At 38.9% G+C, this 23,802-nt stretch overlaps 1 protein-coding gene across 14 annotated transcripts in view; it reads left to right on the forward strand.

Moving 5' to 3' along the window:
- DLG2 (discs large MAGUK scaffold protein 2) overlaps positions 1-23,802 on the forward strand; it is a 982,636-nt gene that overhangs the window by 356,119 nt on the left and 602,715 nt on the right. The window contains exons 1-2 of one of the 14 annotated variants that reach the window (XM_021545059.4): positions 2,128-2,278; positions 9,878-10,215. The exons of 10 other annotated variants lie outside the window; for them this stretch is intronic. In XM_021545059.4, coding sequence (XP_021400734.1) covers positions 10,114-10,215 — 102 coding nt within the window. In that variant the 5' untranslated portion in view covers positions 2,128-2,278; positions 9,878-10,113. Of the gene's footprint in view, positions 1-2,120; positions 2,279-9,122; positions 10,216-23,802 lie in introns of those variants that run through there. 3 more of the 14 variants (XM_085593113.1, XM_085593119.1, XM_021545063.4) reach the window with 3 other exon arrangements.

The raw sequence follows: 23,802 nt of genomic DNA on the forward strand, positions 1-23,802 counted from the left end.
GGCCTGCAGTCACTGGGAGTAGTTTAAGCTCTGTTGGCTCCTTTCCCTCAGAAATGCATTGATTTTCTACAAAGCTCCTCATCTTTGAGGCATTAAAAATGTCATCTGTAGAGGACTGCACACACTGGGCCCTCCAATAATTCTCTTAAGTTTGTCTTTATTTCACCTTATTATTCCCGTGGACTCTTTGGAGGGCACATTTCCTCTGTATAACATCATTTTAGGAAGGTCTTTCCTTTCCCCTTCCCCAGGGTGGTAGAGCATTGGAGATAGGAGACATTCCCAACCAACGCTGAGTTGGAGCGGTGCGTTTCCTTAATGTCTTCCATTTACAGAACTGTTCCCTTTGGCCAACAGTGACAGACCCTGCTTGTACCCCCAGCCCCAGGGACAGAGAGTGTTTGGGCAGTGCCATCAGGGTCAAAGGTCTCTGACCTGGCTTTGTAGACAGGAAATGTAGAAAGGAAAATGTGCTGTAAAGGGACAGTGGTGAGTTGTGACTGGGAAGGATTGTTGTCACTAGTCCTGTGCTTCTCCCTGGACGTGCCCCAGCAAAGAGAGTTAAGCTGGAGCCGTGAGCACCAAGGGAGCTCTGTGATTGAGAGTACCTGGTCCAGAAGCTCCCATGAATGAGAGAATTGATAGGATTCCCAGGCAACACAGAATTAAACCCGCTTCTCCTCCATCTGGTGGTTTTTTTTGTTTGTTTGTTTGGTTTTTTTGTTTTTGTTTTGTTTTTGGTTTTGTGTTTTTTTTTTTTTTTGTTTGTTTTTTTTTTTTTGTGAGCCATGTAGCTTTACAGCTTGTATTTTAGGCCATGGCAATGGGTATCAGCCCATGGAGGCAGAGAGAAGCTGCTGTCTGCCACACACAAAAGCAACACCCTTCCAGCTTTCTCTGGGTAACCTTTTCTTTTACTCCTGTGAAAAACTGGTTATGTTAGAGAAAGACACAAAGGAACTGTTGAGAGAAGAAAAAGTCTCTCAGAAATATTTTTCTTCAGCCAGGTGGTACCTCAGTTTGGGTTGGAGTCAAGGGCAGCTCTCTCTCCAAAAAGATAATGGTGGACATTGACTTTTTGTTGTTGGCAGTGGTTGTTTCCCTGATGTGGGGTGGATATATTTAATTGAGGGATCTGCAGCCTCTGTTCCCCTAAATATGCCTAAAGGCATCCTGTGTGTCCACTCTGTCCAGAGGCAAGATACGCAGTCTGTCCTTAGCTTGCTGAGGTTAGAAATGCCAGCAGAGAGCTGAAGTAGATGATGTCATATAGATGTTTTTGCTACACTTTTGATGGAAAACTTGATATAGAATTTAGCTGTGACCACAATTGCATTTTTATTTGTTAGTTTTTCTTGGGTTTGGATGTGTTTTTTTTTTTCATGGAATGAGACTTTCATAGCTGAAAAACCATTAAATGCTAAAAGCTGTGAGGATAGTGGCACTTGCCAGAAATGAGAACAGAATTTCCTGTTACACGAATCTGAAGGAAATCACTGACAATCTTCCTGACTACTGAGAAAATGCTCACTTTTAATGGCAGCTGGAAAGCTGGATACATTTATATGTATAAAAAAATGTAAAAAACAACAAAAAATTTTGAAGTTCAAACATCTGGTGATCAGAACTTCCTTCTGTATATGTCAGGGAGAATTTCTGAGTAAAATTTCACAGAGGAACCCAGAGGTGTTCTTCTGCTTCTAGGACATGTGGTGACAGCCTGGATTCAATTCTAGCATGAAATGTGTGTCTCCTTCTCCCAGGCAGGGTACCTGTACCCTTAGCCAGAGCAAATCTTGAAGACAATAATAAGGAACAAGTAATTTACTTTATAAAACAAGACTTAGATTTAGGACTGGTCCACTTATTTTGTATTTATTTGTTTATGCCTGCAGTTATAGCTCAGTTGAATATTTTACAATCAAGATAAGATCTTCTTTCAAAATGCTATTCATATGGAAAAATCACTTCTCCAAAGTGTCAAATAACCTGACCTTCTCATGAATTCTGATGTATCATCGGTTTTATTTTTACTTCTGCTTTCATCAAGGACTTTTTCTTTATGCTTATTATTTCTCTCTAAATAGTCATACCATATGACACAAGAAATAAAAGCTGGGTTCTGGTGGTTCCTCTTGGAGGCTGCCAGCAGCAGTCTGAAAGTCTCAGTACAAGAGATGGTCGTAAAGGCCCTGGTTTTCCAATAAAAGCCAGTTATGGGAACCAGATTTGAAAATTAATCCAAGGCCTTACAAAATACTTCCATGAAATGGTCAAGGTAATAGTAATGGTTTTTACTTGTGGGGTTTTTTTGCGGGGGGGTTATTAATTTAGTTTCAATATTGTGATTTTTTTTTAATGTCTCTTAACTTTTATTTACATCATGAAAGGATTTCACATGTCTCTTGCATAGATTCTTTACTTGCCATCAGCTGGGTATAGTCCCTATCAACTTCCCATTCATTGATGATCATGAACGCTTTAATTCTGTGTGATCCAAAGGCAGTGAGGTCTAAGTAGTACATGTATCTCCCCAGAAACCTGAGATACCTTTCTTGAAAGTGGATTTCCCCTTTGAAACTCTTTTGGGCAATGTAACACTCTGTTCCCCAGCTAGTCTAAATCCTAGGAAGAATTGCTTCAAAGTGCTTTTTATTGAAGTACACCAGAAATTATCAGATATGTCATATGTAAAACTCAAATAAATGGCCTGAAAGCAATAACATGAAGTACAAATATTAAGTGTTGCATGTAGTAAGAGATATCCAATTGCACAAATACTGAATGTGTATTGATTAGCCAGGGAAGCAGGGAAAGATGGAATGGTGTAGAAATGAATCCTAGAGTGAGTCTCAGGGAAAAAATGAAAGGCTGTTGCAAACCTAATGTAAGAAACCTGGAGCATATTTAGAGAAATACCATGAGAGATGGAAGGAATTATTCTGCAGGGCAGTGGCACCATTTGGATAAACACTTTGAGAGGGACATGGAGATTTTAGAGGAAAACAACAAGAATGTTAAGGGTTTTATAGTCCGTGAGCTATGGTGAAGTTTGAAAGAATTAAGTAGAACAAGTTGTGATAATCAATAATCATCTTCAAATATCTAGAAGTTGTTTTCATAAGAATGACTGAGATCTATTAAACTACAACTTTTCATAATGGAAAGAGGACCAGTTGGAGAGGGTGCACAACTCCTTTATGAAGTCACAAGTGACATGGAGAAGATGAATAGAAGTTAACCATTGCTTGTTCCTTCCATTGCAACATTTCAAGAAAGCTGGTAAAGATATCAGGACCAAAATTCAGAATAAACAAAAAAGATACAGTTGGAAGGTCAGAAAAACTTCTCATCAATGGATGTTATGGAAGTAGAATGGATTCAGGGGGAGGGAGGAAAGCAAATGGAAAACTCCTACCAATTCCTACTGCTTTTTACTGAGGTAGTCCAGCTTGCACACGGGATGCATGTGCAGAGCTGGTGACCACAAGGAGAGGTCTGTGGCCAAGCTGATGCCTCCATTCAATGCATAAAGCAAAGATGTGTGTGTTGCAGTGACTTCAGTAAACATTGACAAGCAGAGCTGTCCAGTTTAGTGATAGCAACAGGGTATCAACACAAAATTCCATCTAGACTAACCCCTCTTTTGTCCCAGCAGCCTGGGTAAATAGTGCAGCTCTTAGTCCTTGGTGAGTTCTAGCATGTAGTTGCTAAACTAATAATTTCAAGCTCTTTTAGGTGTATATGTATTACACTATAAAGACTTGAAGGAATCAGTAGGTCTACATAGTGACATAAAGTAAGGCATATATTTTCTAAATATTCTGTATGCATGTTTCCACACAGTGCCAGCAGGACCAGGCCTTTATTTCTCTTTAATATGTCACAGAAAACCTTAAAAATGCTAATACAAGATAAAAATAGGAGTCTTCAGATAAGTGGAGCTGTTTTGTATCTGTTGAGGACTGTCAGGAATATGCTTGATTTTTCTTTCAAGCTCATATTTAAATAGAGGATTTTTTTCTTCCCTCTCTCATATTTTTGTTTTAAACTTATACCTGGCTGGAGAAGTTATTTTAAAAAATTATATGCAGTTGGTGATTTTTGTAAATGATTTAGCAGATCAAAATTATTTTTATAAATAATTCAGACAGTTTTTCACTAGTTACAAATGTAGAACTATGCAGGGAATGAGGCTCTTTAGAATGTGTAAACACTTATGAACATGAGTACTTTTTGTAAGAGCATTCCCATTAACTTAAAAATCACTGTTATAGGATGGCATACTTAGAGATATGGGCATTTAATTGGAAGGCATTAATTCCATCTTTAAGTGGGGAGATTGAGTCATATGTTTTCCAGGCTGCCTGGATCTGAATTCTTGCTGCATAGTTTTTTTCCAGAGCATCCGATCTATCCTCTGCCTTTCTCTCTGCCTCCATGCTCTGATTGCAAGGTGCTTGAGAGGAACTTTATCCCCATGACCCTGTCATCTCTAGGTGGAGCAAACCAGTAGAGTCTGCTGTTGGCAGCAACCAACTGGCAACTCATCCCTGTCTCCATACAGTGATTTGTGAAAATGAAATCAGTTGTCATAAGCCACTGTGTGAGATGGAGCAGATGCTGCTCATGGCAGTGGAGTAGTTGGGTCCCAGCAGTCCCAATGACATCTCACAGAAGTGGTAAATCTGTCTTTACACAGCTGTCCCTGAAGCTCTCTGTTCCATTTCCACCCCTGGCTCTATTCATCTCCTCCTTGTGGCAGGACTAGCCCAGACTTTATCTGCTCCTTGAGCCTTTGGACACACACAAAAAATGCTTATCTCTGTTTCTAAAAGCGTGCGCGAAAGTCGAGTCTCGTATTATCCCTTGGAACGAGTTCAAACACAGTTTTGCATGAGGTGTAGGAAGATGACAAATTAGCAGCTCTTCAGCTGGTGTCTGGTGCCTGTGGGGTCTTTCCTGGGCAGACTTGAATGATATGTGCTCATAGCCCATATCCTATCAGGTGGGACCATATCCTGGGCTGCATCAAGGGAAGTGTGACCAGCAGGTTGAGGAAGGTAATTCTCCCCAGCTACTCCACTATGGCGAGATTCCCCCTGGAGTGCTGCATCCAGCTCTGGCATTCCCAGTCAAGGAAAGGCATGGACCCATTGGAGCAACCTCAAAAGTGATCAAAGGGCTGGGATGTCTCTCCTATGAGGAAAAGCTGAGAGCTTAGATTGTTCAGTCTGGAGAAGAAAAGGCTCTGTGCTGCTGCTTTTCAGAACTTAAAGAGGACTGTATGAAATATGGGAAGAGAAATCTTCTCAGGTTCTATTGTGATAGAACAAGGGGTAATGGTTTGAAACTAAAGGAGACTATATTTAGACTAGATATAAGGAAATTCTTTCTTTGTCCCAGTGAGGATGGTGAAACATAGGCACAGGTTGCCCAGAGAGGTGGTGGATGTCCCATCCTTGGAAACATCCAAGGCCAGGTTGGACAGGGCTTTGAGCAACTTCATCTAGTTGAAAATGTCCCTAGTTGTTGAAGGAGAGTTGAACTACATGGCCTTTAAAAGTTGCTCCCAACCCAAACCATTCTATGATTACTGTTCCAAAGGGAGGTGGATTTTCAGGCAAACTAAGCCCAGGCTTTTGATACTCGCCAATAGACAAAAATCAGCAAAATAAAGGCTTTATGTCTCATTGTATACCCCTAAAGAACCAGCTCACAGAAAGTGTAGACATAGCTGAGGTCCTTGAAATACCCTAAATGAAGCTTCTGCAAAGACAGAACAGCTGTAAAAAATTTGGTTTAGACTGAGGTGTGAGACTGTTTTGTTCTTAAGAAACATGTGAGACACTTGTGTGCAGTCATTTCTATTTTGATGGGGGATCTTTCAAGTTTGTTTTATATTTATGTTCTCTGGTTCCCTTTGTATGTGCTGCCTGTGATGCAACAAGCTTTTTGTTTTTTCTTTTATCTGATTCTTTGAGAAGACAACTTCTCTTTAATCACTGTCAGAACCAGGTTGAGTTTTTAAGAGGTTTGATTAGTATTCAGGGACTTCAGAGAGCAGCAAAGAAGATGGTTTTGAATTCTAACATAAGATTAGAAGCAAGTTAATAATATACCTTGGCTAAGGGTTTATAGATCATCATGATTTTCTCATATCTAATAGATGTTGTAAGGGTTAATGGAATTTTTAATGGTATAGTAATGGAACAAAAGGTTGAGTTGTGAAATCAGGGAAGGGGAAATAACATAAATCTGTACCATAGTGACCAAAACTTAAGCAATCTGCTCAATGGAAACAGCAGAGGATTAAGAAATCCTGAAATTAAGCATCCTAGAATAGTCAAAGGTGAATACTTAAAAAAATTTTGTGACTTTCCAGGTCTTTACTTTTTTTTTTTTTTAAACTTATATTGATCTTGTTTCTCATGTAATATGTCAGGTGCAAAGCTAGGCATTGTTATCTGAAATAGCTCCAGTAGAAGAGAAAATATATACACATTAAGTGAGAAAATACCATGCAAGCATGTTCATAATACTTTCTGAAATGCAACTCAGTTGCAAGTTAATTTACCTATTTCCACAAAATGTTGCACTGTGAAAGGCAGACAGACATCTTTGGAAAACCTGGAGTTGAAAAGCTGCCAGCTTCCAGAGGGGTTGGTAGACCAGGAGACGTCTTATCAGACTGTAGCTGTGAGCAACTGGCTGGATCAATGTGCTCAAGCCCAAAGAAGGCTGGAGGGCTCAAAACACTGATCTGTGGATTCTTCATAGAGTAACACCCACAATTTGTGTTCTTCTGCATATTCCTTAGCACAAAAATGTGGACATAGGTTTTCAAGTATCCTTACTCCTGCAGTATAACTGAATTAAATGTCTTTCCTGGCAAGTGGCAATATACCTGTGCATGTGATGAGTGCTGTTGTAAAAAAAAAGAAAATGCAGAGAAGGATCTCTGAGCAAATGCTTTCTTATGGCATTTTTCTGTATGTGATTGTCACTTAATGGAAATAAATGTCTTGGCCAATTGCAACATGAGTTATTATTCAAATCTGTCACTGGAATAAATCTTCCTGTTCTGAGATTTCCCCAAATGACTGTGTGTCAGGCAACTGTTTTTCACTTGAAAACAACAATTAGCTCAAGTGTGACGGGATGAATTTCATGCCTTGCAAAATACTTGGGTGCTTGCTATTTGGTGCATCTTAACACTGAAATGAAATCACAGGTGAAACCTGTTCTGGTTGAAAATCTGCAATAGTGGCAGGGGCCAGGGAAGAAATGGGAATTGTAATGTCTTCCCTTTTAAAAACATGAGCCAGCTGAATGCAGTAAGATCCAAATGGTCCAAGAGCCTAACTAGCTGACTGTCTTTCCCGTCTTTGAAACTGGAATTTGTAACTTGATGCAGGTGATTTTAGTTAGGCCATATGCATATTAATCAGAAATCACATTTGTGTGCTTGAGTTTGGTTTTCAATGAGGACATCATGTTGGAAACATTGAAAAGTACAGATGTGATGCATCCTTCGAAATGCTAATGATTGGTACAGATTGGGAATCACTGAAATCTCTAAGATGGGTGGCTATTAGAAGGGCCAAAATAGTTTAATAGCACAGTTTTCAGGCATTTTATAGTAGTGTCTCCTAAAAATATTGCCATGCCACCCCCATCCCAAATTAATGCTTCTAAGGCCAGTGATGTAGTGTGCTCACACCTTAAGGTAGCACTGTGATTCATGTTTTAATGATAGTGGCTGCTGGCTGTAACTATGGAATATATTGTCATGGAAACTACACTTTTCTATATTTACACCAGTGCTGGTTATGCGAGAGACAGTGCTTGAAAGAAAAATCTGTATAATATATAGCTTAATAATAAGGCAGGCAAGCTAGGAATAAACAGATCAAAGATTCAGCAATGTTACAGTTGCTGTTTGTCACCACAGTACTTTTCTAAACGGGCTCAGTCACTGTTCCAGAGGAGTGCTGCTGTGATGTCACTTTGGGCTCATGGGTCACACAAACTCAGCTTATTGAACAGCTGACTGGAGGGCATCCATGCTGTGAACTCCCATGGCACACGGGCACACGTCTAGGCTGGTCAGGAGAAAAGTGTGAGCTGAGTGAATTGAGCACAATGGTTTGTAAGAGCTTGTTATTTGCAAAGAAGAAATCTTCAGAAATGGAACTGGGTTGTAACTCTGACAGCAGTGGTGCAGCTCTATCTGCCACCTCCATCTAGAAACTGCTGTAATTTTACTGAACTTGTGCTCTTGTGAGTGCTAAGTTCAAAAATAGAGAGTGAGAAACAATAATTGTCAAATATTATTCCAAGCTGGAATTTAATTGCACACTAAAATTGGATTAAAATATAGTAATTGTATGGTGCAAGAGTAGGAGCAAAGATGTTTAAGAAATTGTTTATTTTATGGCTTTGAACTTTGCAAAGCAAGGGTAAATTATACTGAAGAAATTCTACTTAGTGTAGATATATGCATACACACATTTATCTATACTTATATAAACACAAAATCTTAGTAGAACATGTTTCCTAAATTAGGGTCTCTAATCTCAGGCAGCTTTTTAAAAAAAAATCCTGGGTTATTCATCCTCTGTACTGCTTGATCTGGCTTCACACCGGGACCTCCATTTGCCATTTTCTCTGTTCTGTTGTATAACAAATTTCTACTTCGGGTTTGTTACAGAAAACTGTTTCAGTTGTGACTTAAGAACTCGCTTGCAACTGCCAGGGAGACAAGCTGCTCTCATTTCTTTAGAAAGAGTTTCTAATTTGATGGGCAGAGCTTAGCGAGTCACAGAAAGCAGGGTCAGGGCACTGTGAACAACTGCTAGGTTTACTTTGCTATCAGCTGTGAAATCATTAAGGACATCACTTTACTTTCCGTATCATGGCCTTTTCATTTTGTATTTGCGTCTGCTATGACCAAACCTAAACCTGGAGGATACATTAATCCAACTTTTGATATAAATAATCCTCTTAAAAAGCACAGCTAGTGATTTGTTCATCCAAGTGCTTTATTATGCATTTTAAGCTGGTGTTGCTTTAACTGAAGGAGCAGCGCCAGCTGTAACAGAATCCAAACAAGCATTATGCTCCCAAACTTCTTTAATTATTGCTTTTCTGGCTTACAGCAAGATGTTTGCAGGTTGCAGGATAGCAGTACTAGCTGGAGACAGTAGTTACACTGCCTCCAAAGCAGAGTTTAAAGAGTCTTGACTTTTTAGCTTCATGCTGGTGCATTTTCCATGTAACTTCATATCTTTATTCAGTGTCTCCTGCAATCCTTCAACCTGTCTATTTGTAAATTTGTGCCTGGAGAAAGCTCCCATGTGGCAAGCCAGGATTGGATAAATGTTGCTTCTATTTCTCTTATTACAAACTCCCAGCATCTGTGATTTTCAGCTCTGAGTACAGTTTGTTTCCTGCTGAGATTCATCTCTTTGGGGAAAGCAAAGGTCATCGCTTCTCCGGAGTTGCGACTGATTTGATTCTTTTTCACGGGGAGGCGCTGGGAAGGGAATCCTTACTGGAATGCATATTGATAAAGGCTGAGGATCCTGGCTTCTTAGATAAGTCATTTTTTTTCTCTTCTCTTCTCTCCTCTCCACACTATGACTATGTATTGCAGCAACTCACTGGCTTTTTACCAAATCAGGAGCTGCAGTATTTTTCTTCCGATGGAATAATTTCAGCCCACTTCAGCTAGCATGACAATCTTATGTGATTGTTATGAGTAGGCGTTTACATCCTTTTACATGCTAATACTGCCACACCTGCTAGTCCCCCTCATTTCCATTTCTCTCTCTTTTTTCCTTTTTTTTTTTCTTTTTTTTTTTTTTTCCCGAAGTAAAAACTAATTTCCCAGAGGAAGGGAAATCCTGAGATCGTGATCGTTGTTGCATCGTTGATTCACCAACAAAGAAGGGGATGGCTGAATGGGACCCAGGTAGAGATTCAAGCAGGCTGCTTCTGACCAGCAAGAGGAAAGCTAGCTGTTGAACAGCATATGTTGCCACTCCATGTGCTGTGTTAGCTACTTGTTTTCAGCCTTCAGTAGGCTGCCACTACTGCAGCACTAAAGGAATGTGCCCTATTGTTAAAAATCCTGACTGCTTTACACCAATGATTTGCCACTGCAAAGTTGCATGCACCAACAACACTTTATCGTTGATGTTTGGATGCAAGGTAGGATGTGGTTAATGTATTTAAATGCATGCTGTAACTCCTTTGAATATCTGTGCTGTTTAATTTTGTGTCTGACTAGAGATTTCAGTGCAAATTGTGATCCCTTGGCTATAAATTAGGGCTTGCAGCCGGAATGTTTTAAACGCCAGAGAAAAAAACAATCAGAACTAAAGCTTTCTTATTTCCCAGGGTTATACGAGCAGAGATTTACACGGGAGAATTACGGATTATGAAGCATTTGTTTTAGAGTTGATTGTATACTTAGCTAACAGTGCTAAGATTGCTAAACCACTACTCTGCTATTTGCCTGGCTTTATTGATTTGGATGTGTATACTGTTATTACAAAGCACAATCCAGCAAGACTAAATGTATTTTTTTTCCACTTATATTGCTGACATGGTTTTTAACCAGAATAGCAATAGTGAAGAATACAACCCTGTATTTCTCTGTAAGAAAGAATAAAGTAAGCTACTGATCCCATTTTTAGATCTAGAGGAATATCTTTGTTTTCTTTTAGGGACTGGACAATAATTTAGTTTTCCATTTAAATTTAGATCATAAGGTGGCGCAGTTAGCCAGAGAAGTTTTTTCCTGGCTGTGTAATGCAACCCCATCCCAATTTTTTTAACAATGGTGTTGGATTGGACTATATTTACCCCACATACATCCTGGCTTGACATTTGAGTATAACCAATGTTTGTTATTTTACTGAAATATTTCTGAATCGATGACATATTTTTAAAACTTGCTGTCTTTGGGGAAAAAGTTTTGTTCTTGGATCACTGGGTCAATCATAATGATTTTACAGGGGGGTTACATATTTTGTCCCATTCCTTTTCCTTGCTCTCCTTAAATACTGGATGATATAAAAACTGTTCCTCTATGTCTAAATAGGGTAGGAAATGAGCAGTTATTAAAAAAAATAGTGTCAGTAATTACTTAAAATCATTAACTTCATACTTGATCTTTGCTAATCTTCAAAAATAGATAAGCTGCAAAAATAAAATTTTAGTTATGCAGTCCACAAACTAGGGAACACAGTATGCTTTGTGAGTTCTTATAGACAGAGTAGCCTAAATAAAATGAAAAGACTTTATGGAATAGGTTATAGATGACTCAATGCTGCCTAGACATATATCAGCTAGAAGTTAATGACAGCTCATGTATTGCTTCATGTAATACCCTAACTCAAACTTGGTTATAGTCAAACACAAATTATTTGTATACTTTCTGCTTTCCCTCTAACTGTAGCCTGCCTATATGTCTGGTTGCTTGAGGCTTTCTTGAACTAAAGTTTCTTGTTTCTTCCCTTCTGTTTTAAATAGGTAAAAATATATTCTACTAGTGAAAGGGTTATAATTTAATTGCTGTGTCATGATGCCACTAGTGATATAAATAGCATTAAGAGTTTATCAGATCAGAAGCTCTTTTAATTTGCAGTTTTTAAATAAGATTTTTTTTTTTTTTACTTTAACTTTCAAACCTTAAGTCCTCTTGTTTTCAAATGTTAAGTTCTAATTAATAAAGGTGAATTGTTAGTCAGGGGAAGCTAAATACAAGCCACCATTCTACAAAGATAGGCCAGTGGCCTAGGGACTAGTATCCAATTTGTATTCCTGCCTGTAAGCATGATTTTCAAAAGATATTCTTTGATGCACATAAGTTCTTTCAAGACTTTCAAATCCTGTTCGGAGGAAGCAAGAGAATAAAAATCATAAATTCCAAACTTTTTTTCCCCTCATCTCTCTTTAGTGCTTCAGGCTCATTACATTAGTCACAGTCAATGTTTTATCTTCTTGTGGTGGTGTATGAACTACTTCTGAAATGAAATGTGGATGTGTGGGATAGTGATCATTTTCAGAGAGATGAGGAGCAGAAATGAATTTATTTATCTTGGGCTGGTTCAACGCGTGTCCAATTAGTACGCTTTGATACCACCATCAAGCATGCATGAGTTACACTGGTAAATGTACAGAAATCACCTCACTTCAAATACCTTTTTCTCATTTTTGTTGGTTCTGCAGCCCATATATAAATTCATGACTCTTTGCTCTGGACATTTATATTTCTAGATTTATGGGTGTAAATCCATTGTTAACAGCCAAAGAAGTGTGAATAAGAAGGACTGTTTCTTTTTAGGTGATGTTTTAGTCATATGGCATGAAGTCATGGATCTAAGCATGCTCATAATATTATGACTTCTAGAATCACGTGGTTCTTGAACTCGGGAAAGAGTGCAATATCCTGAAATGATTCTATATATTCTGGGCGACAGAGGAGAAAATAGGTCCTCAGAATATAAAATCTAGATAGTAGAATAGACAACTGAGGAATTCAAAGTACAGGCACATATTTCCAAGTGCTAAAATGTTATTAACTGAGTCCTTTCAAAAGGACAGGGCAGGTTACAGTGTTGCTTACACTTTTGATTTGCAGTTTTTAATTTTGTGTTACATACAGGCTTATTTTTCCTATGGTCAGAGAAATGAGTGAGAGAAATGCACCACCTCAGAACCATCACACCCATTTTATCTGTTCCCCATACAAAAATTGTACTATCTTTTCATTCCTAGCAGGTGGTGCCAGGGTATTAGTGTGGTGGGGCAGGAAGAGGATGCACATCTTGCCACACCATAGGTTGCAAAGGAGGTCAGTGGCAGAGCTCTCACTGTGCCATGGAAAGCTTTGCTTGTCAGCTTGATTTTGATAGCTGTCCTTGTCCTGGACCTTTCCCTTCAGCAATGTCCAATTTTGTGATCCTTGACTTTGGAACTGCAAAGAATTCAGAGGAGTTTAATTTGAAAGACAGGTCAGCGTTTACCTGAATTGCCACAATTGCACTTTAACATATTTGAAGACTTGTTCAGTTTCTAGTAGAGAAGTATCCATGTTCCCATCACAGCAGTACAGAGCTGAAGCAGAAACAGGATAAGCAGGTTGTAAAACACAGCCCTCAAGTAGCCAGCAGGTGCTGTGCACAACTGTCTTTTTCATAATCTTGCAGGTTGGCACATGACTGCTTCTCCCCTGAGTCCATTAGAAGCTCCACAGCTACTGGGCAGGTTCATGTCCACAGATTGATGGAAGGCTTGTGTGTAAGGCAGACCCATGTTCATGCATCTCCTTTGAGAGGAGTGCACAGGCAGATATCAGATTCTCACTGAAGATGCTGAAACTTAAATGGATGCTAAAATGCCAGTATGTGCTTACTCACTTGCTGAATTGTTTCCTCAGAAATTTATTGCAGAAGAGTTATCTCCTGGCTCTTAATATCCTGTTCATTTTGCTGTTATTAAGAGTTCTGGGAAGGAGTTTTCAGGTTGACTGACACGTTTCTTAAATTACCTTTCAGTTCTGACTCTCAGATGGAAGTGTTATTCTGCATTACCTCTTTTGCTTCTATATATTGAAAATAGATATTGAGGAGATTCCACTGACTTGTCTGTTTGTTGACCTTGACCAGCTATTTTGATTAATCCTACTTTCCTTTTGATTTAGGTTTATTTTTATATCTGTCCTAGCATAATTTAATTTCTTTTTAAAGGGATAAGATATACTTATCTCTTCCCTGTCTCCTTTCTTTCCTCCTAGCACATTTATCACAACCAGTCCTCCAGCAAAATAGTTGTTTTAGGTAGGGTTTTTTGCTACTATTTCTCAGTTTTAGCTGAAACAGCCAAATAGTGGCATATTACAATATCCAAGGTGAAGATACAAGTAAATGTTTCTTCAACTGCCAAAAACTTCTATGTTTTGAAAAATTATTGGAATGCAAAAGATTGTATTATTAAGACAAACATTAAGTAGTAGTACTGAACATCTTGACATTGCTATTTATTATTCTTATTATTATCAAACTGTTAAAAAGCTAGTAGTTTTCTGTACTGGTATTATTAGTCTCTTTAAGGAACTCTGGTGTGCCACTTAGTTCTTAATTGAGAATATTCTCTGTATTGTCATAAGTTAGACCTGGCTACTGTAAGGAGCAGCAGTTTGAGATGACAGGAAAGTACTTCTCCAACTATTTATGGTACATAGCAGACCTGCTTAAGGCCTCGAGTGCTTTAGCTTCTTTATGTACCCACATGAACTCAAGTGCAATGTATACAACTAGATAGAACATTCATTCAAATTCCAAATGATTTTTTGACAATCTCCCAGCCCTACCTATGTATCCTGTTTTTTTTTGCATTACAGAGTAGGCTTGGGGTGTGGAAACAGGATGCCTTTTTGATGAAAGTAAGCAGAAACACACCAAGTATTCTGCAAAATCTTGCATGTATTCATCTTATAAAAGCAGATTAACACTATTTCAAAGGAAAACCCAAAACGCAGGTGTGATGCTGTGATTGAGCCCTTCTTATTGGCTCTTCATTCATGCTGCTTGCTGATGTGTACCTAACCTCTGACTCCACTGGTGTATTTAATTGCTGATTTTTTTGGGGGGCCAGAACTGGAGAGATGTAAAAATACAATATACCCTTCTGTGATCCTTCTGTAGAGACTGGTATGTTGAATAGGGCTCCAGAACCCTCTGAAAGAATTTGCTGCCTATTCATGGACAATCAGCAGAGTAAGTCAGCTGGAACATTGCTGCCACTTGCTATGCATAACATTGACAGCAGCACTGAGAAACCTACTTCCACATATAATTCTTGTTAGGCTACTGTGGTGTTTAAATAAAAGTGCTCAGCAATAGAAGGAGCTACAGAAGAGATGCAGCATTGCCATTGGCAAGAGGCTCTGAGTATGATCACTTGAGTCACAGAGGATTTGTGCATTAGTGCACAATGCTTAAGTCAGGGAGAGTTTTCTTCTCTGGCATTACAGTTATGCAAGCTGGACATGGGGTGTAAGCCCAAGCAAATTTACCTGGCTGTATCTTTTTATTTCTGTCAGGCACTCACTAACCCCTTGTACTTTACCACTTCTGGCTGAAGAAGAAGTGATAGCTCTCCAGCAGTTCCCACCCATCATCAATGACTCTGGGAAAAGAACAACTATGCATTTTACTCAAAGGCCACCAGTCTGAGATCTTCTGAGTAGCAAGTAGCAGTTTATGAGGCTGTGGGGTACCCTGTCAGGAACTCCTCCCAGTATTAAAAAATGTATAAAGTGGATCCAACTCTTCAGAACTTCTTCCTCCCCACCCCTGAGGAGCACTGAGAGAAAGTCTGATATCGGAGAAGAGTAGACTATGACTTTGTAAATGATCCTGAGTCTCTTATCTTGAACTCAGTGTGGCTGCTGTGGAAGTTGATATTACAGGAAACAAAGGATGGCAGAAGCTGAAGGAAAGGTAGGAGGCAGCAGCAGGAAGGTTCAGGTGGGGCAGGTGGGAGATACCCTAAAACAGTTTAACTTAGGAAAACAATGCTAAAAGTGGCTTTTCTAAATTAGGATGTCTTGTTTTAGTTTCTAAAAAAATTATACACAAAAAGAAAGTTCTATTGAAGGTGAGATCCCCAATCCCTACATTATTTTGAATCAGTGGCTTTTTGTCCCACATTTTGCCAGGCTAACTTTTTAGCTGCCACCAGCAGCTGGACACTGGGCTGGATGGCTCACAGTGCTCATTGTTATAGAATCATAGGATGGTTTCTGTTAGAGGGCACCTTAAAGTATCACTTAGTTCCAGCCTCATCTTGGTGTCATGCTTCTGTCATCACAAGAACGTTCTCTGGTAGTGCAGCAATGGGGTCTGATATTCATCACTCCAAATTACTTATAATTCACCTAGATCTAAAGGACACAGCAAATGCCCTCAGGACTGTACCTTTGACCATATAGCCATAGTGGGAAAAGGGTTTCTTTTCTCAGCTAGCAATAAAGAGGAGCTGATTGTTGTGGTTCTTAAATACTGCAATAAAATTTACCTATGGTAAAAGTAGGGCAGGAGGAACCTAGCTAAGGGTTACTGAACATATGGAAGAAGTAGTTCAGAGTTTTCTCAGACACTTAAATCTTTTAATATATTTTTGCTTCAAATTATGCATAATAATTACATAAAATGAGGTACTTTCAAATACAAATGACTTGGTGCTCAGCTACATGAGCTGCTTGATTTTGCAAACTAATTATTGACGAAGAGAGGGATATATATAGACATTCATCTTAGCTGTAAAAGATGTCATAGAAGAGAATGGTAATAAAGTAGTGTTATATAAATATATTTAAGTGATAATAGCAATAGAAGTGAAAACTGTCACTGAACAGTTTTCCTGATCTTGAAAAGTAGCTTTTATGTTTCCAGTGTAGCTGTCAGAAATATTCTCATTATTAAAATATATATATTTATTGCTTTCACTTTTCTGCTTGTGCTTCCTTCAGATTTAAACATTTGATACAGTATTAATAAACATGAAGGACAGAATTTTTCAAGAAAGCCTAGCTGGGGGTTGTGCTGAATGTAATGGAAACCTCAATGAGAAGAAAGATTACTGATGGGAATTCCTCTGACTCCCTGTAGAAGTTAATGATCTGTAATCCCAGAAGAGATGGCACAGAATGATCTGATGAAGTATTTAGGCAGTTTGAGCTATTCTTTTGATTCACTTGGCTCTTGAGTGTTCTGAAAGTATCATTGGGAAGTAAAAATCTTCACCGAACTTCAATGAGGAATTGCACCCTTTAGCTACTCAAATGATCCCCATCAAGCCAGAAAAGCAGATATTATGGGAGACTGACTCTTGGTAAACAGGACAGTTTTTAATTTCCTTAAGCTGACATCGCAGAAACCTTGATTCTGAGAATCCTGACAGATAATTTTGGGGAGATTTCATTTAGGAGATGCTGACAGCTCTTCAGTGTAATTAAGATGAAATATGCTAAATGTGAATGTTCAGAAAGTCATAAGGTGGTGTCAGCACCAAAGTCCACACAGTGAATCACCTGGATGCTCTGTAGATGTGCCTGATGTGGTAAAGAGTCTGTGCCAACACATAGTTGCCTGAGAAGGAATGTAGACACATCACTTACTTGCAGGATATTAGCTTATCCCCCATGGAAACAGGCTTGTAACTTCAGACCTTGGACCACCTGCAAATATTTAGAATATACCTATATTTCTAAGTAAAAGAGGACTAATGGTTATACTCAAGTACTCAATTCCTGACTTTCCATATTGAAAAATTGTTAGATATTTCTGTGGCCTGAATTTTTATGATGATCTTAAGCTCTTCCAAGACAGTTTGTAGATGTGGCTTGAAGGATTGATCACTTCAGAAACATCTTCCAAGAGGGAGTATGGATGAGACTGCATCAGGGAAGATTACTTGCAGCCTACAGCCAAACCTCTTCCCTCTATCTTCAAACACCTCCCACCCCTGCCCTTTGCCTTTTGGAGATATTTGAGCGTGAAATACATTTTGTGTTCATTTATTAAAGATGCTACTTTAGTAGCAACATGCATGTGGGCCTGTCCCAACCGCTTGGCCTGAGAACCAAGGGTCATACTGAGAAACTGGTGCATTTAGCATAGTTGATGTAGCATAAAGTCTCAAGAATGGTTCCACCACTCTGATCTTGAAAAATGTAACCAAAAGTTCATATTTAATCTAACCATAACAGCTCTCTCAGGCTGGGTTCATCTGGATCTGCAACCACTGCACATGCAACAGTCCGCCTGAAGTATACCCAGGTATGCTGGGTTAGAGGTCTGAGCCCAAAGCTGTGAGATACTTATGCTGAACTCAGAGACTGTGTCCAGCAGAGAGGTGCTCCACCCTCGAATATTTCCCATCTTAGCTACTTAACCACTTAACCTTTACCAGCCACATGTGCTTCAATTAAGAGATGAGTTTAAATTCAGAGAATTAAAAGGATTCATAGATTAAAAAATGAGTAATGCACTCTTGCCTATGACCTTGTAAGGCTTATAACAATGCCCTGTGAACAGTATATTGTTAAACTGTGTTTGTCCTGACCCTTACTCTAATTACCAGAGATACTGTCAGCTGGAAGTGAGATGACTTGAATTTTGTACACATCCCAGGGAAATCCCAGTCTGTGTAAAATATAGTTCCATAGCAGGATAGTCACCTCCATAAAACATTGAGAAAATTGCCTATGCCAGAGACAGTTCTGTGACCTTGATTTAGGACAGGGAATGGGAACTCCTTATTTCTATTCCTGGCTCTCACATAGGATTCCTGTTGTGGCCTGAGGAGAATTGTGCCTTGTATCTCTTTCTAGAAAATCAAGTTGATAATACCTGCCTCAGAGGAATGTTGAGAATTAATAGTTATTGTGTGTAAACAGCACTGAAATGAACCGTGTAACTACAATTGTTTAAGGACCTACATAAAGCCATGGTTAGGCAATGACAGGGAGGATATAAGTGAAAATGGAATTAAATTAGTGAAAATAAAGTATCTCCTTTTATTTCTTTGTGTTCCTCTTTCCACACTATTTGTTTCAGGTATACCTTGAAATGCTATTATTCATCCATTTTTTTAGGTTCTTCCTCCAGGTCTGAGGTTTCACATCCCCCTTTTCCTTATATCGCATTGTGGTAGATGAATTGTAAGTCCCTGCAAAAGTGGATTTGAAAAGTAAGTGCTGACAGACTCTTATCTCCACCCATCCAAGATAGTGCTACTATCATCTAATTTATTATATAAAATTGCTGAAGGGAAGAAGCAATTTCCAGAACTCCAGTTGAGTTATTTTGCAAAGATTATTTAAAAATAGTTACAGAATGATGGTACCCAAGGAAGGAAGATGAAAAGCAGGTGAACATACACCTGTTTCAAGGAGGCAAATCAGTAACTGCATCATGCAAATCTTGTTAGTATTCTGGAATTGTGGTTAGGCTGATCACTAGGGGGGCCATTCAGCCCAGTTCAGAGGACCATGTGGCTCTCAAACTGCGTATTATATCCCAGGTTCTGCAGTCTACAATAAATTAAGGAAAGTGCTGTAGAGCTACATAAAATTCAAGACACAACAATCTGCAGAGCTGTGAGGGAAGGTCTTTTCAGTGTTCTTGTAGCAGTTTTGGAAAGTTCAGAAGTTGAAAGTTCTGAATGTTGCTCACTGTACCTATAAAATATACTTTTCCTGCTTGTTTCTTTCCCTTATCTGTGTCAGTCTTTGTGCTCAGATTCCTGGTACTTAGCTTAAGAAAGATAATAAATTGGCTCTGTAGGAACTAAACACTTGGCAGCATAAGATGGCATAGACCATTTTACACTGGTAAAATTAACTGAGGACTAATATTTCATACAAGGTAGTTTGGGATATAAAATAACCAGGACAATATGTTTTCATAAGGTAAAATTTGGTAATACATTTTGAAACATGTATTCCTTCCCAGAACAATTATGAAAACTCAAGGGAGGAGGTGAGAGCAGAGGAGGGAGAAGAAGTTGACCTAGAAAATGCACTTGTGGGTCTAATTTTGTGTGTATGTACGTATTAGAGAGGAGACTGTTGCACCACCTCCTCAAAGCCCTGGTGTTTTGCACTCTTTACTATATGCATCAGCCCCCACGTGAGTTCCAGACATGCAGGTCTTTAGTTTTTCAGCATTAAGGTTATGTCTTTTCAGTGCTTGAAGATCACAGCCCTGTAAAGGTGTTGGAAGTGAGGAGACAGAGGGGGAATAGAGCCTATAAGATAAACTTTCAGAGGATTGCAAGATCTTGCTATGAAGCAAGAGGTTTTGCATTGAAAGTGTTTTTGTTGCAGGGCCTTCAGGATTGCTTCCTCATGTCAGGTACAGTTGCAGGGACAGGGGAGCAGCATCTTTCTCAGAGAGCTGGATTTGAACCTCCTTGTACTGGAGGCAGCTTCCTAAAAATTTACTGTCTACAATTGCCTAATATGAGTGGATCTAATGTAGAACTCTTACTGGTACTAGATTGCACCACTTTTTGCATTAACACCTACTACTTTCCTGTGCAATCGGAAGAAAAACTTTGCGTGCTGAGCCAGAGAAATGGAGATGCTCTCAAACTAATCCACATTCTGCATGCAAACACCACTGTTTCTTGAGTGTTTTTATTCACTAGGAGGGACAGCATAGGGCTCCATGACTTAATAAAGTTTCTGTTATTAGATGAGAATTAGTTGTCCTGTAGTCTGATGAGTTTTCTTCTACTGTCTTCAGTTATTCATTAAAGAAAGGAGCCCAGATAGGAATGGGTCATCTCACATTATAAGAAAACATAAAAGTAATCACAGAATCTTAGAAATGTTGATTGGAAAGAACCTCTATAAATGACCTCATCCAAATTTCACTGAAAGCAGGAGAAATGAGAGGTGATTTTGCATGCAGCTGGACGCCTCTCTTTGCAGAATAAATGGTTTGGGTTTAAAGTAATGCCTGGTGAAATATCACTGCAGCTAAAATGGAAGGAAATATGGGAAGCACAATCCAGAGTTTAAAACTAGGGAAAGGAAGTTGAAAGTTCTGAATGTTGCTCCCTGTCTTTCATTGATCTAATTAAGATGCGTAGGAAGTGGATTTGACCTCTGCTGATTAAAGCTGGGAGTGTTGCCAGGGGCCAGGATGGTAGATGTACTTCTGTCACAGGGGTAGGGCATCACCTTTTATGCCTCCATTTCTAAATAAGTTCAGGAGGAGTTTGTGAGACTCTAGGGTTCAAGATCCTTGAGATAATTAGGTGCCAGTCCCCTTGGCTTTTGACAGGATTTAAGTACCTCCTAGGGATCTGCCCATGCAGAATTTCTTTTTCTCTTGTGCTTCCTTTATTCAAGCTATGCCTTATTTCTCCTGTGCTTTACTTTACTTCTCCCATATGTATATGCTTTCTCTGCTGTTCCTGGCTCTCACTTAAAATTCACTGTTAGACCCCAGGTCAGTTCATGTGGTTGATTTGGGTAGGACAGATAGGAGCACTCTCCGAGAGAGAATCACAGATAGGAACAGGGATATGTGTCCATAACCTGTTAGATATATGCACATACAAACAAACAGGCCACTGAACTCTGCACTTACTTGGTAGATTAGTAATACTCCCACTCTTAATTCTGAAACTTTGGTGACTATAGGCCTTGGCTGATGGTGGGTGGGAGAAGCGGAATGTCTGTTTAAGGCTGTAAACTGCATTTGAAAGTGTCAAAAATGTTTGTGATGCAGAGTCTATTTGCCTTATATAGAAAATTCATGTTGTCACATCCCTGAAAGTTCTTATGCAAGAGTTAGAAGTCAAACAGGTCTTTGAATACTGCAGTAAATAATATGACTTTTTGCCAAAACCCTAATAAGTTAAATCTAGTTAATGTATTTTAAGCATTCTTTATTAAGAAGGCTTTAAGTCCTTGAATTAATTGCAACTAAAATTAAAATAAGGCAAGAAGAGGGACCAGATTCTGCTTTTATTTTCCTGCACAATTTATTCTTTGAGTTAGATGATGAGAAGCTGATTCAGAGACACAGACTGATACTGTAGTGAAATACCTCCATGTTAGTAATTCCAGATTTGGCTAAACCTTGTGAATAACGGATTTAAAGACCAAGGCACAGCACTTAATAAGATCAATTCCTTCATGGAGTTTAGCTGCAGAAATTATGGTTAGGACTTTTTATTGAGTTGCTTTTCTCAGACCTCAGACTTGGTATCTAAAGAAATGTGGTTATTTGGTCTGAACATATTGATGTCTTTTTAAGTGGCACAAGACCCTGTCTTCTCTTGCTTTTTCTATCATAAAATAGCTCTACAAAGCATCAAATGAGTATTAAGCATAGCACTACATGTGGTCCCTTTGTATCTGTTGGATTTTAGTTGAATTTAGGACACAACATTTACCACACAGGAATACTGCAGTCATGAATTAGGTAGCTCTTTTGAATTCAACTCACAGCTTGCAAAACTGATAAATTAGAGTAAACACAGCATTTCATTGGTGTTCCTTAGGTATTATATTATCTTCTGCATGTGAATAAAAGTTCTGATAATCTTCATTCACCAGCTGCAAAGCAAAATTCATTTTCATGTTGTGACTAATACGGGAGGGTTTCTTTTCATTCAAAAAGACTGCTGTGTACTGCAAAGAATAAGAAAATAATGGAGCTGTAGCAGGACAAAAGAGAAGGTGCTGAGAACTGGAAAGAGCTGAATGCTTTTTGAACATGTAACTCTTCAAGTTACATTTTCTGTGTGAACTTTTGAAAATGAAGTGAATTTCTCCCCTTTATAATACCATGCTTGAACCTATGATGTGCAAGTAGAATAATTTTATGTCCGATGCATGATTATCTAGTGATACTTAAAGTTACAGTGCCACTTCCAAAAGAAGACCTTAGAGGTTCATATTTATGGTTTAACAGGTGAGATCCCAAAAGAAGAGCAAAGCACTTTATTTTTATTTTCAATGTGTTTTCACTAACACTAAAAATATGAGCTATAATTAAGCACTCTAAATATGAGCAGAGATGCCTGAGCTTGACAGCTTTTTGTTTTGAAACAACCACCCTCCAGGTGGTGGTGACCTTCTGGCAGTGTTTGTTATCAACTGCAGCTGTTTTCATCCCTTTTTTGGCTGTAGATACCCCACTCTGCTTGCCTGCAGAGATTATACAAACAACCATTTAGCAGCTTGCTCTGAGTTACCACTTGACCCCTAAGGAGGGCGCAGACTGCTTAGAGACACATTGACTTGCTGCTATTCCCTGCTCCGAAGTGCACTGTCGTGCTCAGCTGCTGTCTACACAGGTCAGGTTCAGGTGCAATCCCACAAAGGAAAACACACTTCAGAACTGATTCACTTTGGAAAACTGGCAAGTGGAAACGGCTGGAAATTATTTTAAGGAGCACTGTAACTGTTGCTGTGTATTTTTTTGTTCCAAATATCTGCATTTAAGAAAATCCTTTGTAAGTGCATTGAGATCTTCTAGTCAGTAGACTTAGGGAAAAATTATATTGAGCTGTTCGATATTTGTGCTGGGAAAGCCTCTGGAAATGGGCTGCTTACATCTGTCGTATACATTGTGTGGGTCAAAATAAGAGAAGACTAGGGAGCTTGTCCCATGGGTCTTGGTGACAATTCTTTCCTTCTTCTTGCCTCAATGCATTGAAGAGAGATCTCTGTTTAGGCTACCCAGCTATTTCAATCTACAAGTCCTGATCTTTTGAGACTTTAGGAACAAAGCCAAAACCCTTCAGGTACCAAGAGAGGCTTTGGCTTACCTAGAAACAAGATATCTGTACTGTTCTTCAAACTCTTCTGAAAGCCTCATATGAGTAGTATAGAGTACTGATTGGGAGGTCTTCAGCAGGCATGAGGGGAGAAATATGAAACCGGGAAAATATTTTTAGTTTGGATTAACCTTCTCTTGAATTCAGTTGAGATTTTCATTGGGTTCCAAAGTTTGATATGAACTTCTTAATGAGAAGCTTTAGGTCTGGGCTTTCTTCTTGGAATTTCTTTCCTGGAATTTTTTTCTTGTATATATGAAAGACAAGCATGGATAACAGCAATGAAATTAGAAAATACCTGGAGTAGTCCTTGTGTGTGGGTGGTTTGTCTGTGTTTAGTTTTCCTGGCTTGAGGAACTGTATGTTTGTTCTTTTATCTTGGAAATGTACATTTCTTCTTTTATCTTGAAAAGAAAAATTCTA

The sequence above is a fragment of the Lonchura striata genome, chromosome 1, assembly GCF_050655825.1.
Source record: "Lonchura striata isolate lonStrDom1 chromosome 1, ASM5065582v1, whole genome shotgun sequence".
Lineage (NCBI taxonomy): Eukaryota > Metazoa > Chordata > Aves > Passeriformes > Estrildidae > Lonchura > Lonchura striata.